Source organism: Scyliorhinus torazame, chromosome 7 (genome assembly GCF_047496885.1).
Source record: "Scyliorhinus torazame isolate Kashiwa2021f chromosome 7, sScyTor2.1, whole genome shotgun sequence".
NCBI classification, from domain to species: domain Eukaryota; kingdom Metazoa; phylum Chordata; class Chondrichthyes; order Carcharhiniformes; family Scyliorhinidae; genus Scyliorhinus; species Scyliorhinus torazame.
The window spans coordinates 153,199,928-153,220,309 of NC_092713.1; the positions used below are offsets into that span (position 1 = coordinate 153,199,928).

The following is a 20,382-nucleotide window of genomic DNA, read 5'->3' on the forward strand; positions in this document are numbered from 1 at the left end:
ATACGTATTCTTGTTAAGTGGGCTCTATGTACCACTTTTAGTTGCGTCAGGCTGAGCCTTGCGCACGTGGAGGTGGAGTTGACCCTATGCAGTGCTTCGCTCCAGAGTCCCCACCCTATTTTGAGCCCCAGGTCCTCCTCGCATTTCATCCTTGTTGCGTCCAGTACAGTGTCGGCCCCTTGTACCAGTCGGTCATACATGTCGCTACAGTTTCCTTTCTCTAGTATGCTTGTGTCCAGTAACTCTTCCAGTAATTGCGGTTGTGGGCAAGTCCTTGTCCCCTTTCGTAGGAAGTTTTTGAGTTGCAGGTATCTTAGCTCGTTCCCCCTGGCTAGCTGGAATTTCTCTGTCAGTTCATCCAGTGTTGCGACCCTGCCTTCGATGTATAGGTCCCTGACAGTCAGTGTCCCCCCCGTCCTGTCTCCACCTTTTGAAGGTGGCGTCAGTCAGTGCTGGTGTGAACCTATGGTTGTTGCAGATGGGAGCTTTGTCCGACATTTTGGTCAGGCCAAATTGCTGCCATAGTTGGTTCCAGGACTGGAGGGTGGCTATCACCACCGGGCTGCTGGTGTGTCTTTTGGGTGGGGATAGGAGTGCCGCCGTGGCGAAGGGCCCGGAGGGAGGTCCCCTTGCAGGAGGCCTCTTCCGCGCGCACCCACTCGGCTTCTGGCTCCTTGATCCATCCCCTTATTCGCTCGGCCGTCGCCGCCCAGTGGTAGAGTTGTAGGTTTGGGAGGGCTAGCCTTCCCCTTGATTTTGTTTTTTGTAAGACCTTCTTTGGGATCCTAGCATTCTTCCCTCTCCCCCCCCCCCCCCATACGAACGCCATGATTAGTTTGTCTAGTGCTTTGAAAAAGGCCTTGAGGATGTATATCAGGATGGCTCTGAATAGGAAGAGGTCCCTGGCAGCACATTCATTTTGATCGTCTGGACTCCCCCCGCGAGGGAGAGTGGGAGTATGTTCCATCTTTGCAGGTCCTTTTTTACTTCCTCTGTCAGACTGGTGAGGTTCCATTTGTGGATCCCTTTCCAGTCATGGGCTATTTGGATCCCCAGGTAGCAGAATTTGTGTTGGGCTTGTTTAAACGGCAGTCCCGTAAGTGCTGCCCCACCTACTTGTGGGTGTACCGGGAAGATCTCGCTTTTGCTCATGTTGAGTTTGTAGCCCGAGAAGGCGCCAAACTCTTTCAGGAGCGCGATGATTCCGTCCATGCTGCTTTGTGGGTCCGAAATGTAGAGGAGCAGGTAATCTGCGTAGAGTGAGACTCTGCTCTCTGCTGCCCCTTCGGATCCACCTCCAGCTTTTTGCTGCTCTGAGCGCAATTGCTAGTGGCATGATCGCTTGGGCGAACAGCAGCGGGGACAGTGGACATCATTGTCTGGTGCCCCTGTGCAGCTGTAAGTATCGGGAGTTGGTGTTATTTGTCCGTACGCTCGCCTTGGGAGCGTTGTATAGGAGTTTTACCCAGGAGGTGAATCCTGTTCCAAGCCCGAACCGCTCCAGTACCTCTATGAGGTATTTCCATTCGACTCTGTCGAAGGCCTTTTCTGCGTCTAGGGAGACGATCATCTCTGGTGTTCTCTCCCCGGAGGGGGTCATTATCACATTCAGCAGGCGCCTAATGTTGGAGGTAAGCTGTCTACCTTTGACAAAGCCCATCTGGTCCTCTGCGACCACCTCTGGCACGCAGTCCTCTAGCCTTTTGGCTGGAATCTTGGCCAGTATTTTAGCATCTGCGTTCAGCAGTGAGATGGGTCTGTGTGACAATGCATTCCATTGGGTCTTTATCTTTCTTAGGTATCAGTGAGATTGAGGCCTGTGCTAGCGTGGGTGACAGTGTGCCCTTAGCCAGCGAGTTTGTGAACATCTCCCACAGGTGCGGGGCCAGTGCTGTCGCAAAGATTTTGTAGAAGTCTGCCGGGAATCCCCGCCTGCATGGAGCTAATGCTGTCCATGATCTCTCCCAGTGCTAGTGGTGCTTCCAGGCCCCGTTTTCTGCCCTCCCCCACGACTGGTATGTCCAGTCCATCAAGGAACCGTTTCATCCCAGACTCCCCCATTGGGGGCTCTGAGGTGTACAGCCTTTGGTAAAAGGCCCTGAAGGCTTTGTTGATCTTTTCTGGCTCTGTTTCTAATGTGCCTCTAGTATCCCTGATTTGTGCAATTTCTCTGGTGGTTGCCTGCTTTCTCAGCTGGTGTGCCAGCAGGCGGCTGGCTTTGTCTCCGTGTTCGTATAGGAGTTGAAGCACTGCTTTCCTGGTGGGGAGCAGATCAAAGTTCTTTTGTAACTCTTTCCACTCCGCCAGGAGCTCTACGGTCGGGGCCTCGGAGTATTTACGGTCTACCTCCAGTATGGAGTCGACCAGCTGGTGCCTAGCCCCCCTTTCCTCCCTATCCCTTCGTGCTTTGAAAGCGATGATTCCCTCTCTTAGTACGGCCTTTAGCGCTTCCCAGAACGTGGAGGGTGAGACCTCCCCGTTCTGGTTGTTCTCCATGTACTCTGCTATGGCCTGCGATATCTTCGTTGAAGGCCTTGTCAGCTAGTAGGGCAACATCCAACCTCCATGTGGGGCGCTGGGCCCTGCCCGTCTCCAGCCTCCTGTCCATGTAGATATCACAATTGCGGAGTATTCCACTTTGTCTAGAACATAAGAACAAATGTTCTTCTAGCCCCGGAAGCACCGTTTTCTCCACCACAAAGAAGTCAATTCTGGTGTATACGTTGTGTACTGGGGAGAAGAAGGAAAACTCCTTCTCCTCTGGGTGGGTGAACATCCAGGGGTCCACCGCACCCATCAGTTCCTTTGAGCTGCGGTCCATTTCCATAATATTAAAAAACGATTTGGGTGGTCATCCAAGTGTTCCTGGTGCAACTTGTTGAACCAAATACAAAACAGTGCAATGTGTGTTTTATTATCGCGTTAATACATTGGCTATGTCAGTTGTAAATAAAACTTCAAGAAAAGCTTTACATCTGATTTTCTGAAAGATTTTCACTGCTGACTTTTGTGGTAAAACTGACTAACTCACACACAGGATTAAATAAACCTTCGATGATGAAATTATATGCAGGATTGACCTGTGCTCAGCCACAAGCTGTGATATCGCGCACACAATATATCTGTAACCTGCTCCTGATGTAGCCCTTTCACAGAATTATGTGATTGGTTCACGGGTTATCTGTTCTGGTTTCAAAAATTCACCATTTTGTAACTTCAGGAACAACCAAAGAGCTTGTTCAGCACACAGGTGAAAATGCTCTGGAGCTGTTGCTAGGCCTTGGGGATGTAGATCAGTATGGATCTGAACAGAAGAGGAAGCTGGGCAGTACGTTCATCTTGATCGTCTGAACCCTCCCTCCCCACCAAAGAGCGTGGGAGTATGTCGCACCTCTGCAGGTCCTTTCTAACTTCCTCCACCAGGCTGGTCAGGTTTCATTTGTGGATCTGTGTCCAGTCATGGGCGATTTGGATCCCCAGGTAGCGGAATTTGTTTTGGGCAGTCCCGCCAGCTCTGCCCCTCTCCCTTGTGGGTTCACTGGGAAGATTTCACTTTTGCTCAGGTTTAGTTTGTAGCCCGAGAAGGCTCTAAACTCTTTCAAGAGCGCTATGATTCCCTCCATGCTGCTTTGTGGGTCCACAACGTGGAGGAGCAGGTCATTTGCATCGGGCGAGACTCTGTTCTCTGTCACCTTTCCGGATCCCCTTCCACTTTTTTGCTACTCTAAAGGCGATTGCTAGTGGTTTGATTGCTAGGGCGAACAGCAACGGGGACTGCGGGCATCCCTGCCTTGTGCCTCTGTGCAGTTGATGGTGGCCATTTGTACGATCGCCAATTGGAGCGTTGTACACATGTTTCACCAAGACAGTGAACCTCGTTCCAAGCCCAAACCGCTCCAGTACCTCGAATAGGTATTTCCATTCGATTCTGTCTACGGCCTTTTCTGCATCCAGGGAGATGATCACCTCTGGTGTTCTCACCCCGGATGGGGTCATTATCACATTCAGCAGGTGCCTGATGTTTGATGTTAGCTGTCTACCCTTAATAAAGCCTCAATTCGGCCTTCTGTCACCACCTTTGGTTTACAGTTCTTCAGTCACCTGACTGGGTTCTTGGGCAATATTTTTGGGTCTACATTGAGCAATGAGATGGGTCTGTAGAACCCACATTCTGTTGGGTCTTTGTCCTTTCTGGGTATCAGCGAGATTGAGGCTTGTGCTGGCATAGGCGGCAGGGTGCCCCTCGCCAGCGAGTCCGTGAACAACATCTGCAAGTGTGGGGCCAGAGCTGTTGCAAATGTTTTGTAGAAGTCGTCTGGTCTGGGTGCCTTCCCCAACTACATGGAGGTGATGCTCTCCATGCCTTCTCCCAGTTCCAATGGTACTTCCATCCCCAGTTACTTATCCTCCCCCACAACTGACATCTCCAGTCCATCGACGAACTGCTTCATCCCCATGTCCCTTTCGGGGGCTCGGAGGTGTCAAATGCATTGTTGACCTTTTCTGGCTTTGCTAAAAGTTTGCCTCTGCCATGCCTAATCTCTGCTATTTCCCTTGTGGCTGCCTGCTTTCCCATTTGGTGAGCCAGCAGGCAGCTGGCTTTGTCTCTTTGTTCGTGCAGGGTCCGCTGTGCCTGGAGCACTTGGTGCCACTGCTTTCCTCATGGAGAAGAGGTCAAAGTCCATTTGTAGCTTTTTCCTCTCTGCAGGAGCTCTCGGTCGGGGCCTCTGAGCATTGCCAGTCTTCCTCCAGTATGGAGGTACTCTGATCACAGCCTTCAGCGCCTCCCAAGCATGGAGTGTGAGACCTCCGTGTTCCGGTGGTTAGTAACATACTCGTCTTTGGTTTGTGATATTTTTCGCAGAAAGCCTAGTCAGCCGGGAGGGCCATGTTCATCCTCCATCCTCCAGTTGGGCACGGCCCATCTCCAACCTCACACCCAGGTAGTGTGGAGCGTGGGCGGAGATTATAATTGCAGAGTATTCAACTCTTACTATTCCTGGAAGCACCAATTTTCCCACCACCAAGAAGTCAATCTGGATGTATACGTTACGTACCTGGGAGAAGAAGGAGAACTCCTTCCCGTATTCAGAGTGAGGTAGTGCTGTCCTGCACACAGTGTCTGTCAGGTTGATACAGTCCCTTTTGGTGGTCTTCTCACCATTGTCTTTGCTGCCGTTTTTCTAGCCCGTTTTCCTGGAAAAATTTGCCTGCGTCCGCAAAGGTCGTGAAGAAAAGCTCCCTGCCATAGAATGTGACCCACAGTTTAGCCAGGTACAGCATCCCAAACTCCACTTTGCATTTGTACAGGGCTGACTTCGCCCTGTTGAACTCCGCCCGGCACTTGGCCTGGTCCGCCCCAACGAACTGAAAAATCCTGATCTGCTACCCGTCCCAGTTGCAGGTCCTTGTTTGCCTGGCCCGGCACAAGATTTTTTCCCGGTTCTGGTACTGGTACTGATTATCGGCCTCAGCTTCTCTCCAGCCATGGATTACAGACGGATTTGGATTTCGGCCAGAGCGACCGGTGGGCTCTAACTCTTTCTGGCTGGTTGGGGAAGCTGTCCCTTCCCACCAGCTTTCCCAGTACCTGGGCCAAATACTCCGTGGAGTCCCTGCCTTCGACCCCTTCTGACAGGCCCACTATCTTTAAGGTTTGGCGCCTTGACCTGTTGTCTTGGTCCTCTCTTTTTCCCCCTCAGACTTCCCTGCGTCATGACCAACCTCGCTATTTCTATCTCCAGGGCAGCGATCCGGTCACTCTGATCTGTTGAGGCTTTTTCTAGTTCTTTGGTGTTCCCTTGTGCTTCCAATCTCCCCTCTGTCATGTCCAGGGCCACCTGCATGGTTGCCAGGGCCTCGGCGACTGCAACCTTGACTTTCCTGTGCTCCCCATGTCCCTTGGAGAGGAACTTCCTCCATCCCTCTGGTGAGGGGGAAACACCTTGTGTGATTTGCCGGTCCCTCTCGTTCTGTTGTGGCTGGCACTTCGTCACCTTGTGCGTCCGCCGTCTTGACCACTTGTTTCTCCTAGTTTCTTTCACTTTTTGTCACCTTACAGCCTCTGGCGATACTGTTGTTCGGCATCTTCTCTTGTGCTATTGTTAGCTGAGGTATGGGGATGCTTTTTTCAGCAGGCTATTTTGTGTAAAAGAGCCTATTTTCAGGTTCTTGGAAGGAGCGCCACCTGATGTGCGACTCCTCAGCATATCCCCGTCACCGGAAGTCTGACACTTACTTTTTGTGTTTATATTTCCATGTAGGCTGTTGCATCCATCGCTCTGTTGGGATCTAAATGTTTGAAATTTAGAACATGTTTCTTTATTTGTTTGACTGCAGGATTGTGCACCGCACAATTTATGTGTATCTACATAAAAACAGATGGAGAGTTGGGATATATGGGAGAGTTCAATTTGGGAGGGAAAAATAACTATTTGCCTGGCTGTCTATATTTTATAGCCAATTTGGCTGGAAATGTTCAACAAATGGTTTGGCGTAAAATGATCCAAAGTGAAGACAGGCTTTGAAAGAAACACATGTTTCTCCTGGGTTTGTCATAAAAATTTAATGAGCAGCATGGCTAAAAAACTAGAAAATGAAATATTAACCCGAGTTCATATTACACAAAAGTAATTTTTGTTTGACTGTAAATCGTCAGCATCTCTGTTCGGTGGTATGTGAAGTGATATTAAGTGATACGTATGCAGCTGATGTGAGGAAAGGGCATTGAGATAAAAGGTGGCCGGGCCTGTAAAGGGTTGGAAAAAGGCAGGCAAAGGTGAAAAAGAGAGTTTTGTACTTTTTTGAAAAATGTGAAAGTTTAATCCACTTGGAATCGCCTGTGTATTTGATAAATGTAACCGTTTCTCTTTCAGAATCAGCAACTAAAAGTTACCACTCCGAAGCGAAGAGCTATGTGTGCCATGGTATTGCTGGCATTCATAGCACTCAGTTATGGTTCTGTGAGGTAAGTTGCAGTACGTACAATTTACTGCTTTAGTTCCATATGTTGATACAGGAGCTGGCTGTGTTATGAGATTGAGCAAATAACTGCCAAGCTGTTTGATAATCAAGTTTAGTGAAGAAAATTGCATGGATGACTGTGTAGTTGACAGCGTTGACACTTAATTGCAACAAGCAGGAAAGGTACAGCTTTTTAGGGGTTGCAAGTTAAAAGAAGCAACTGTACGAAAGTTAGCAGAACTGCTTAAAGCGAAGCTTCTTTAATTGTGATCCTGCTGTTTAATTCCCAGAAATTTGTAGCCCTTTACATGAGCTTGTCAATGTGTTGAGGTCACAGTCGAATTGATAGGTTGAATGGAAGACCATCATTGGATTGTGAGTCCAAGGTCAAGAGATTATAAATACTTAAACAGAGAGCTGGATGGTGATGGGGTAGGTTTTTTGTAATGTGTGACCAGGGAATGCTTATAAACGGAGGTAGTATTGGGGGTGCATTGGAGTGATGCCTGGGTGATGAATAAATGGTGCTAAATAATACACAAATAGTTATCACCAGTTGGAGCCATCTTGGAAACTGAAGTGTTGGAGTTATGGCAGTGGAGTTTTTTATTGTGTTTTTCCAGCAATTGTGACTTCAGTCAGGCTTGCTATCCTTGATGTGGAAAGTCCTGTTATTGCTTATATTGGCATGTTTACTACAATCCCTCCGATCTGAGTCCAGTACAGTATTAATGATGCTGTTCACTATCCCATGCATTCATTTCTGTTCACATAAAAGATAAGAGGATTGCTAAATTCTCATTTTTGTCCATTTATCAGAACCAGAGTCACATTTTGCCAAGTACTCATTATCACTAAAACAACATCCATTGAGAAGTTACTTGTTAAATTACATTTGATTTATGGCTTTGTTAGTTATAATTGAACCTTTTTTGCAGTGGGTAGTTGAGAAGGCTGCTGACTCCAGACTGTTGCAGTACCTAGTGGTGTTTCATATTGCTTTGGTGCTGCATATCTAAAGCCAAAGTCTTCTATCCTTCAATGTGTTCGGAATTGAACCAGTGGTAGCTTATTGAATGTGCTGATTAAGAAAGTATTTATGGCAGTCTCCAAGTTTGAAGACATTGATTTGGGGTTCGGTTTGCATTCAATCTCACTGGTTGTCTGGCATTGAAACAAAAGACGCCCTCACCACATCCAGTTCGCCAGTTCCTAATTACAAATATGCATCATCTCTCTTCCATCCCCCTCTTCACTTCAAGGCTAGGGATGGATGTTAGAAGTATGAATAAATTCCAATATTTTCAGTTTTCATTTGATGCAATTTCTCCACACATGCAACCCATCTTTCGCCATCTGCAACGCCCCCCCCACCCCCAGAAACAATCACCAGATGTCCCGAAGCCAATGAGCACTTTCCAAGTGCACCCACTGTTGTGATGTCCATACAATCTGTTTTTGTGATATTGATTGACACTGGGGATAGCTCCTCTGCTCCTCTTTGGCTTGTACTCAGGGGGGGGTCTTTTTTCTCCAATTGATAGGGGAAGGTTAGGTGAAGATCTGGTTTAATTTCTCATCTGAAAAATGGTCCTTCGGTACTGCACTGCAATATCAACTTTGAAATTTGCGGTGAAGTTCTGTAGTGGGACTTAAACTCTTGTGAGTCAGGTGAGAGTGAGTTACAGCCGACCAACCAACAAATGAAGATTTGAGTTCCACTCACTGATCTAAGATATTGAGATTGTTACTGCTCTTGCTAAGTTCTACAGTATTACAAGAAATGCTGTGACAATTTTGCCTAAAATATGCTATGGTATTAGCCCCTTAAATTCTGTTCTTGTATTTAAGAGGTTAAAAGAAACTTGTCACAGAAACTGTGTCCCAGCTTGATGGGTTACAACAATTAGTTGGCTGGTTGTTGGACAGCTGCTTTGAGGTTGGAATAACTGTGTGGTTAATCTGCATATGTATCTTTTGGCATTCAGGCACATTTAATGGCGAGCTACTGAAGCACTGCTTGGTGCTGGTCTCTTTCTTTTCCTTGGAACTTTATCGGTCTGCTCTTCATTGCAATCACTGAGCCTTTGGCTTGAATCTATCTGAAATTTCTTCAGCGTGTTCGCACTGTCAGATCCATCTGAACTTGGTCAGGACAAAAGACCATGAAAATTAATTAGAATTAATAGCTGCCAAAGGAGTTTGCTTTTCCTGGAAATGTTTATCAGATTTATTTATTTGCAGTTGAACCTAAAACAAGAAGAAGAATTATGTTTTACCATGTTTCAACACAAGGCGAATTCTTGTGACAGCAATGGGTTGAACCAACGCAGAATTTACATAAAAACCTGATGAGACCATGCTATCTTTGAAGTAGCTTTCAGGGCACATGATAACATTTTCAACGAAGTAGACAAGGCAATTTCACCTATGAGACATCTGCAACCGAGGAGCTAAAAAAATCAAAAATAACAAGAGTAAACAAAACTTGAAAATTGCTAAGTCTTTGCAAGTACATGAAAACCAAAAACCCTATTTAATTAAGCAACTTGGTTCATTCACTTTTTTACTATGCTGGGTTCGTACTTGTTATTACTAAAAACAACATCCATTGAGAGTGAAGTTACTTATTAAATTAAATTTGATTTATGGCTTTGTCAGTTATTTAAAAAAAACATTTTATTAAGGCATTTGTGATTATATAACAACAATTTCAAATGTAAACATCACGCAGTAAATACCCCCCCCCCAACCAACAACCATACCCAGCCAGCATGGCTTACACACATAGTTCCCCAGTCCCACCTCCTTCACTCGCTGATCACGCCTAAACTATCTCCCCCTACCCCCCTCCTTCCCGAACCCCACTCCCCCTTATCATATCTGCTAACAGTTTAATTTTCTCCGGAGAAATCGATAAACGGCTGCCACCTCCGAACCAACCCTAGCGTCGATCCTCTCAGGGCGAACCTGATTTTCTCAAGACTGAGAAAATCAGCCATGTCACTAGCCCAAACCCACCGATTTTGGGGGCTCCAAGTCCCTCCACGCCAGTAAGATCCATCTCCGGGCTACCAGTGAGGCAAACGCCAAAACGTCAGCCTCTCTCGCCCCCATGACTCTCGGGTCTTCCGACACTCCAAAAATCGCCACCTCTGCACTCGGCGCCGCCCTTATTTTTAGTACCGTGGACATGACATCGGCAAATCCCTGCCAGAATCCACTAAGCTTCGGACATGCCCAAAACATGTGGACATGATTTGCGGGCCCTCCTGCTCATCGCCCACACCTGTTCTCCACCCCTTCAAAAAACCTGCTCATCCAGGCCACCGTCATGTGTGCCCCGTGGACCAGGCTGTATCAGGCTGAGCCTCTACTCAGAGCATCCTCCCACAGACTTGCCTCTAGTTCCTCACCCAACCCATCTTCTCACTTATGCTTTATCTCCCTATCTGGGTTCCCTCCCATTCCATGAGCTCTTCATAAATTTCCGAGAACTTCCCCTCCCCCACTCCCATTTTCGAAACTACCTTGTCTTGTATCCCCTGAGGTGGTAAAAGCGGAAAGGTCGAAACCTGCCTCCATGCAAAGTCCCTCATCTGCAGGTAGTGGAACCCATTCCCTCCTGGCAGCTCAAACTCCTCCTCCAAGTCCTCCAAACATGGAAAGCTGCTGTCAACAAACAGGTCCCCTATCCGCTCAATCCCAGCTCGCTGACACCTCCGAAACCCCCCCCCATCCAGCCTCCCTGTCACAAACCGGTGGTTCCCTCAAATTGGTGCCCATACCGACGCTCCCTCCACCCCCATATGCTTCCTCCACTGTCCCCCTACCCTCAAAGCCGCCGCTACCACCGGCTTGTGGAGTACCAAGCTGGCGAGAACAGCAGAGGTGCCGTTACCAGTGCCCCCAAGCTTGTGCCCTTACATGATGTCGCCTCTCCCTGCTCCCATATCGGCCCCTCCCCCACTACCCACTTTATACATAGCTATATTTGCCGCTCAATAATAGTTCCTGGCAGTTTGGCGTCGACATTCAAAAAGGTCTGTATGATCCGCATTGCTCTGGGTCCTTCTCTCGCTTCAAAATCAGAGAAATCAAAGCTTGTCACATTGGGGGAAGAACACCTCACTCCCTGGCCTCATTAAAAGCCCTGACCACAGCAGCGGGCCCCAGCACCCCGGAAAACGTCTTGTAGAATTCCACTGGGTACCCGTCTGGCCCCAGGGCCTTGCCCAACTGCATAGCCTCCAGTCCTTCTACTACTTCAAAGAGCCCGAGTGAGGCTCCCAAACCCTCCACTAACTCCTCCTCCACCCTCGGAAACTCCAAACCTTCCAAAAACCGCCTCATGCCCTCCACTCCAGCCGGGGATTCCGACTCGTACAGTTTACTATAAAATTCCTTGAACACCCCGTTCACCCCCGCTGGGTTCAAGATCGTGTTTCCCCCTCTATCCTTCACTCTTCCTATCTTCCTCGCTGCCACACATTTCCTAAGCTGGTGTGCTAACATTCTACTGGTTTTCTCCCCATATTCGTACACCGCCCCCCTCGCCTTTTTCAACTGGCCCACCGCCTTCCCTGTAGACAACAGACCAAACTCCATCTGCAACTTTTGCAGCTCCTTCAACTGTCCCGCCTCTGGGGCCTCCGAGTATCTCCTCTCTACCTGAATAATCTCCCTAACTAATCTGCCCATATCCGCCGGCTATGCACCCGTATCAAAATAAACTCCCCCTAACTACTGCCTTCAGTGCCTCCCAAACCGGTACTGTCGAAACCTCCAGTGTCATTTATCTCCACATAACTCCGAATGGCCTCCCTTACCCGCATGCACTTCCTCCTCCTCTAATAGTCCTACATCTAGTCTCCAGTGTGGGTGCTGGCCTCCCTCCTTGCTCACCCTATGAGCAATATATGCTCACCCATAGATCCACCCATTGTGGGTCATGATCCGACACTACAATTGCCGAGTATTCGGCGTCCAGCACCCCCGCCAGTAAAGCTGTATGCAGAATGAAAAAATCGATACGGGAGTACACTTTGTGTACATGGGAAAAAGAAAACACCTTCGATCTCAGCCGTCCAAACCTCCACGGATCCACCCCTCCCATCTGTGCCATAAACCCCTTTAATTCCTTTGCAGCCGCTGATCCCCTCCCTGTCCTCGAACTCGACCTATCCAGCCTCGGATCTTGAAGTTGTGCCCCCCCCCCCCAAAACACTTACCACTCGCCATAACGTAGCTACCTCCGCTGAGTCCGCCACTATGCTTCCCACTTCCCGCTTATTAATCAAAATCATTACCCCTCCCCTAGTTTTAGATCTAGCGCCGAATGAAATACCTCCCCAACCCACCCCTTCCTCAACCGGGTTTGATCTACCACCCTCGGGTGCATCTCTGGTAACATTGCCCCCCCCCCCCCCCCCCCCCCCCAATCAGCCATAACCTTCTTAGGCCAGCCTCCAGCTTCAGACCCGCCCTCGGACGTCCACCGTCATTGACCCTCACCCTGTCGCCATTCATCAGTGCCTCCCCTGTCAGCAGATCCATACCCCCTCCCCACCCCATAACAAAATAACAATCCCAACCCCCATCAGCAAACGTATCACCTGCTCACCCCCCACCGCGTTTCCGTGAGCTAGCCCCCCCAGCTAGCCTGATAGGCTCTAAGCATACTACCCCCCCCCCACCCCCCCCCCCCCCCCCCCCCCCCACCCCGCTCAACCAACTTACATATGCAAACATTGCAGTCCCCAACAAACACAAAGAAGAAAATTCCACCCACCAACCCCTTCAAGAACAAAGCCAACCCGGAAACAAAACTGAGCAACGGTCCCAAACTTAGTTCAAAAACGATACAAACCAGAAGAAAAGAAATTTAACAAAAGTTCTAAAACATGACTACTCGCTCCCAAGTTCAATGTCTTCCATCTCCTGCCAGTCCCTGATAAAGTTTCATCACCTCTTCTAGCGATCCGAAATAAAGTTTCTGGTCCTCATACGTGACCCACAAACGCGCTGGGTACAGCATACCAAACTTTACCCCTTTCTTAAAGAGGGCTGATTTCGCCTTATTGAAATTCGCTCTTTTGGCAAGCTCCGCACCCAAGTCCTGGTAGACCCACAGCTTACTGCCTTCCTATATGCAGCGCCTCGCCTGCCTGGCCCACCTCAAGACCTGTTCCTTGTCCAGGAACCGGTGCAATCGCACCACCATCGCCCTCGGCGGCTCGTTCCTCTGCGGCTTCCTCATAAGTGTCTTGTGCGCCCTGTCCACCTCCCAAGGGCCGAGCAAACTCACCTTCTCCCAGCAACTTCCCGAACATACGTGCCACATACACACCAGGGTCTGTTCCCTCGCTGCCCTCTGGCAGGCCAACATTCCTCAAATTCTGTCTGCGTGATCTGTTCTCCAGATCCTCCACTTTGTCCTGCAGCCTCTTTTTAAAAAAAAAAAAATTTTTTTACTTCTCCTTTTTCACATTTTCTCCCACATTTACATCCATCAACAATAAACAATAATCAGGAAGATATGTCAGTCCCCATAATAACAACGATCCCATCTACCCACCAACCCCCAAACCTCAACCCGCATGTTTACATAAAAAAATGGCAAAAAGGAATCAGGGATCACCCGTAGTCACCCTTAATCTTACACAGCTCTTCCCCCACCCCCCAGGTCTCCAGCTCCTCCCGTCCACTGCCTCTTGTAAAACTCCTCCTCCCAACCTCGGTTCCTTCCCCCCAACTTTCCACCCCGGCTAGACCACTCGGACCCTGTTCTGCCAGGCTCCGATGGCCGCAGCCCCTCCCCCCACCTCACTCCCGTTCACTGGCCGGCTTAAACCGGCCAGCGCGGAGGCCCCCGCCCGGGTCCCTTTCCCACTTGCCCGGCCCTAGAAAAGCCCAAAGATCCCCTTTTAGCACACAAACCCCGCATATCCACCTACACCCCAAAGAACCCTCATTTCGAGTGAAAGTCCCGTCCCTTCCCTTGTCCAAATATATACCACATTGGCTCCTTTAGTCTCTACACCCGCGCGCAGTGATACAAAAAAGAAGAAAATACAGTCATGAGGTTACATCGGCACATGGCCATTCCTCAATTTCTCAGTTCTGCCACAGTCCTTCTGCTTTTGCAAACACCTCCGCTGCTTCCGCCGTTCCAAAATAAAAGTCCCTGAGCTTGTAAGTCACCCTCGGCTTCGCTGGATATACAATGTCGCACCGCACCTTGCTAATGTACAGTGCCCTCTTCACCCGGTTGAAGGCAGCCCGCCTCCTTGCCAGCTCCACCGTAAAGTCCTGGTATACACGTATACCAGCTCCAGCCCACTGCACCACCGGCTTCTGCTTGGTCCAGCTCAGGACCTTCTCCTTCACACTGTACCTACGGAAGCACAGAGTCACTGCCCTTGGCGGCTCACTCGCCTTTGGTACAAGCCTCCACGACCGATAAGCCCGATCCAGTTCATATCGGGAGGGATCCTCCCCCTCCCCCAATAGTTTTGCCAGCATCGCGACAAAATACTCAGTCGGCTTCGGTCCTTCAACTCCTTCGGGCAGCCCCACAATCCTCAAATTCTGTCGCCTGGATCTGTTTTCCAGGTCTTCCATTTTTCCTCGCAGATCCTTGTTCGTGTCCATCACCTTCCGCATCTCTTTCCCCATCGAGGCAAGTTGATCACCGTGCTGCAATAACGTCTCCCCCACTTCATTCAGCGCCTGCCCTTGCTCTCGCACCTCCGCCACTGCGCTCGCCACCTCCGTCCTCACCGGGGAAACCGCCTCCTCCACCAGCACACTCAAAACCTCCCTCATCTCCTTCCTCACCGTCTCCATGCATTTTGCAATCTGCGCCAACTGCTTTTCAAATTCCGCAGCCATCACCTTAGTTATTTCTTCAGCCGTAAGCAGTGCGGCCTTCCCTGGTGCTCCAGCCTCCATTTTCCTTGGTGACCCCGCGGTGACCTTTCCACTCCCCGACGGACCTTCAGCTGTTTTTTTTTCGGCCGTTTTTTTGCTCACCCTCGACAGTTTTCTTTGTTTTTTTTTTCCTCCTGTGTCTTCACTGTGCCTCCTCCGTGCCTTCTCCCTGCTTCTGCCGCCTCCGTGGACCCTGGGACCGGGCGTAAAGCCCCGAAAATGCCGTTCCCGAACGGGAGCCCTCCATTGTGCGGCCGCCTCCCGCCCGCCGTCACCGGAAGTCGTCCTGCAGCCTCTTCTGATGGTCCCTCATCAGCCCCATCTCCACCATCGTGGCTAGCTGCTCCTCGTGTTTGCCTACCTTCTCCTCCACCTTCTGGATCGCCTGGCCCTGAGCTTCTAACCTCTGCTCCATGCGATCAATCCCCGTCTTTATCGAATCCGCTACCCTGCCATGTCCTCCAGATATTCCTTCCTCTGCTAAGTAAATTTCTTATGGAGAAAGACCACAAACTGATCCGTCGACCAGTGGGCTGGCAGTTTCGGTTCCTGACCCCCCCCGCCATATTCCCCTGTGTCGCAGGCTCCACATCAGTTTTTGACGAACGCTCTCTTCTTTTTAGACCACTTCTGGTCCACAAATCCATACACCAGTGGGGAACTCTCTTCTTCTACCTCACCAGCACCTTGCATTATCGTTCAGGTCCACCGTAACTCTGGGGAAAAGGTCCAAAACGTTCACCATGAGCGGGAGCCACCAAATGTACGACCACTCACAGCATGGTCGCCACCGGAAATCGGCTTTGTCAGTTATAATCAAACCTTTTTTCTCAGACTTTGCGCATCCATCTTTTTACATCTCTACTTTTTCCTTTGATAATATTTTCAAAACTTTGGTTGTGTTTGTCCTTAATCCCATCCTATCCCGTCTAATCTCCTTGACCTCTTTTTGTTCAAAAAGCTGCAAACCATTTTAAATGACTTGATTTGAATCCTTTCCATTGTTTATATCTTTACGAAATACAGACCAAAACTATTAACAGTACTTGATATTTGATATCACTTAAAGTTTTGTCATCGGCTCTGCCTTGTATTTTGCAGTATGAGGCAGTACTTAAATAGCATAGTTGCAATTTGCTTTACCAGATAATGGTGCTTGTCATAATACACACACACATTAATCCCAGAATTATGGATGACATCTGTGACCATAGCTCAGTTACAACAAACACCCTGGCTACTTTGTAGTCCTTATTCACAGCCAATTGTTTATCTGCAGTTTTCTCTTTGATTCTAAAATTCTGTGTTTGAACGTAAACCTCGCAAAGATTAATCAAATGTTTTCTGGAAGTCTTATGGCACAACACTAACTGTATCATGATCACTCCTCTCTTAGTTCGCACTACCAGTCGGATGCATCCAGAATAGTGAATGATGAAGTTGATAAGTACAGTTAGCAGGGCCACTGTTAAGATTGCCTGGTTGTGAATTGTATTATGCAATCCAGAGGTTGGCTCTGTGTATGTACATTTCAACATTTAAGCAGAGACGTGCTGTGCTCCTTTGCCAGTAGATTGGGAATTTCTGAGGTTGATATAGCGTTTTCCTTCCCTTGACCTTTTTTTTTCAAAAAAGCGCTATTCTGAAGAAAACCCAGCAGAGAGCACGAGATGGTGGAGCTACTTGTCCTCAGATGTGAAACCCACGTTGTCCAAGATGTCTGCAGATGTCTTTCACTGCTCTGCTCCAGAATTAAACGGATATCTGATTTTGTGGTTGTGTTGTTACTTTACAGTTGAGGTGAAATTTTCCTACATAACCTTGAATCCACTAAGATTTGCAGTGAGGTAATTTGATGCTACTTGCCTTTCTTGGCTTTCACTGATTTTTAAAATATATTGACGTTTTTGCCCATGAGCTATCTACCCAGTCTCTATTAAATTATTTTAAAAAATATATGTTTATTCAAATTTGTCATTTTATATAATCCAAAAAAAATGTCAAAAGACAACAGAATGAAACACAAATACAAACATAAAAGCCCTAAAACATAGCCTGACCCCTCACAGAACTTAACCCTCAGCAACTAACGGTGACCAACTCCTTAGCCCTTCAATAGCTCCCCTCACAGTGTACTTGACTTTCTCTAGGTATAAGAACTCCATCAGATCTCCCAGCCGCATTGCGGCACTGGGTGGATTAGCAGACCTCCACCTCAGCAGTACCCGCCTCTGGGCAATAAGCGAGGCGAAGGCCAGGACATCGGCCCTTGCGCCCGTCCACAGCTCCGGCTAGTCTGACACCCCAAACATGGCCACTAAGCGACAGGGCACCAGCTCAATTTTCAGAATCGGCAACATGGTGCGAAAGAAGGAGATTCAGAAACCCACAAACTTGAGGAAAGATCAGAACGTGTGCAAATGGTTAGCCGGATCTCTTGAGCAGTGCTTGCACTTGTCTTCCACCCCTGCAAAGAAGCGGCTCATTCTGGACTTAATCAGGTGCGTCCGATAAACTAGTTTGAATTGGTTTAAACCAAGCCTCGTGCAAGAGGCTGTGGAGTTCGCCCTGCACAGGACCTCACTCCACACCTTGTCAACTAATATAGGCCCTACTCCTCCATCTAGCCTTAACCTCCTCCACTGACACTGAATCCTCCGACATAATATGTACATAATTACCGGAAGTGCTCCCTTCCTCTGACCCTGCGAGTGAAAGAACCCTCTCCAATAGAGAGGTTGGTGGGGCCATGGGGGAATGTTGGAAAAATCCATTTTGCAAATTTGCAAACGTGCAAATATCTGAATAAATCTGGTTGGGAGAGCCCAAACCTTTCTGACAGTTCCTGTAGACTGGCAAACCGTTCCTCCAGGAACAGATCACTCTCTCTCCAGCCCCACCCCCTCCCACCCTAGTGCTAGTTGTTAGTGTCACACGGACGGGTTTAAACTAGTATGGCAGGGAGGTGGGTACCGGAGCAATAGGTCGGAAGGTGAAAAATTTGAGGGAGAACTAGGGAGCGAGGCTATGTGGGTAGAGATCAGGAATAAGAAGGGTGCAGTCACAATGTTGGGGGTTTACTATAGGCCTCCCAACAGCCAGCAGGAGATAGAGGAGCAAATAGGTAGACAGATTTTGGAAACGAGTGAAAGCAACAGGGTTGTTGTGATGGGAGACTTTAACTTCCCCAATATTGACAGGGACTCACTTAGTGCTAGGGGCTTGGACGGGGCAGAGTTTGTAAGGAGCATCCAGGAGGGCTTCTTAAAACAATATGTAGATAGTCCAACTAGGGAAGGGGCTGTACTGGACCTGGTATTGGGGAAAGTGCCCGGCCAGCTGGTAGAAGTTTCAGTAGGGGAGGATTTCGGGAACAGTGACCCCAATTCAATAATTTTTAAAGTGCTGGTGGACAAGGATAAGTGTAGTCCTAGGGTGATGGTGCTAAATTGGGGGAAGGCTAATTATAACAATATTAGGTGGAACTCAAAAACCTAGATTGGGGGCGGATGTTTGAGGGTAAATCAACATTTGACATGTGGGAGGCTTTCAAATGTCAGTTGAAAGGAATTCAGGACTGGCATGTTCCTGTGAGGAAGAAGGACAAATATGGCAAATTTAGGGAACTTTGGATAACGAGAGATATTGTCGGCCTCGTCAAAAAGAAAAAGGAGGCATTTGTCAGGGTATGAAGGCTGGGAACAGACGAAGCCTGTGTGAAATATAAGGAAAGTAGGAAGGAACTTAAGCAAGGAGTCAGGAGGGCTAAAAGGGGTCACAAAAAGTCATTGGCAAATAGGGTGAAGGAAAATCCCAAGGCTTTACACGTGTATATAAAAAGCAAGAGGGTAGCCAGGGAAAGGGTTGGCCCATTGAAGGACGGGAGGGAATCTATGTGTGGAGCCAGAGGAAATGGGCGAGGGACGAAATGAATACTTTGCATCAGTATTCACCAAAGAGAAGGAAATGGTGGATGTTGAGCCTGGAGAAGGGTGTGTAGATAGCCTGGGTCACATTGAGATCCAAAAACACGAGGTGTTGGGTGTCTTGAAAAATATTAAGGTGGATAAGTCCCCAGGGCCTGATGGGATATACCCCAGAATACTGAAGGAGGCAAGAGAGGAAATTGCTGACCCTTGACAGAAATCTTTGGATCCTCACTGGTCTTCAGGTGATTTCCCAGAGGACTGGAGAATAGCCAATGTTGTTCCTTTGTTTAAGAAGGGTAGCAAAGATAATCCAGGGAACTACAGGCCAGTGAGCCTTACATCAGTGGTAAGGAAATTACTGGAGAGAATTCTTCGAGACAGGATCTACTCCCATTTGGAAGCAAGTGGACGTATTAGCGAGAGGAGCACGGTTTTGTGAAGGGGAGGTCGTGTCTCACTAACTTGATAGAGTTTTTCAAGGAGGTCACTAAGATGATTGATGCACGTAGGGCAGTGGATGTTGTCTATCAGGCCATTGACAAGATCCCTCATGGCAGATTGATACAAAAGATGAAGTCACATGGCATCAGAGGTGAGCTGGTAAGATGGATACAGAACTGACTAGGTCAGAGAAGGCAGAGGGTAGCAATGGAAGGGTGCTTTTCTGATTGGAGGGCTGTAACTAGTGGTGTTCCGCAGGGATCAGTGTTGGGCCCTTTGCCGTTCATAGTATATATAAACGATTTGGAAGAAAATGCAACTGATCTGATTAGTAAGTTTGGGGACGACACAAAGGTTGGTGGAATTGCGGATGGCGATGAGGACTGTCCGAGGATACTGCAGGATTTAGATCGTTTGGAGACTTGGGCGGCGAGATGGCAGATGGAGTTTAATCCCGACAAATGCAAGGTAATGCATTTTGGGAGGTCTAATGCAGGTAGGGAATATACAGTGAATGGTAGAACCCTCAAGAGTATTGACAGTCATAGAGATCTAGGTGTGCAGGTCCACAGGTCACTGAAAGGGGCAACACAGGTGGAGAAGGTAGTCAAGAAGGCATACGGCATGCTTGCCTTCATTGGCCGGGGCATTTAGTATAAAAATTGGCAAGTCATTCTGCAGCTGTATAGAACCTTAGTTAGGCCACACTTGGAGTATAGTGTTCAATTCTGGTCGCCACACTACCAGAAGGATGTGGAGGCTTTGGAGAGGGTGCAGAAGAGATTTACCAGGATGTTGCCTGGTATGGAGGGCATTAGCTATGAGGAGCGGTTGAATAAACTCGGTTTGTTCTCACTGGAACGACAGAGGTTGAGGGGCGACCTGATAGAGGTCTACAAAATTATGAGGGGCATAGACAGAGGAGATAGTCAGAGGATTTTCCCCAGTTTTCCCAGGGTAGAAGGATCACTCATTGGGGGCATAGGTTTAAGTTGCGAGGGGCAAGGTTGAGAGGAGATGTACGAGGCAAGTTTTTTCCACAGAAAGTAGTGGGTGCCTGGAACTCGCTGCCGGAGGAGGTGGTGGAAGCAGGGACTATAGTGACGTTTAAGGGGCA

The 20,382-nt window shown here is 48.5% G+C and overlaps 1 protein-coding gene across 2 annotated transcripts in view; it reads left to right on the forward strand.

The window, feature by feature from the left end:
- Nucleotides 1-20,382, forward strand: part of atf6 (activating transcription factor 6) — a 540,099-nt gene that overhangs the window by 118,226 nt on the left and 401,491 nt on the right. For both annotated transcript variants that reach the window (XM_072511677.1, XM_072511678.1), the window contains exon 9: nt 6,876-6,967. In XM_072511677.1, the coding sequence (XP_072367778.1) occupies nt 6,876-6,967 (92 nt within the window). The remainder of the gene's footprint in view (nt 1-6,875; nt 6,968-20,382) is intronic.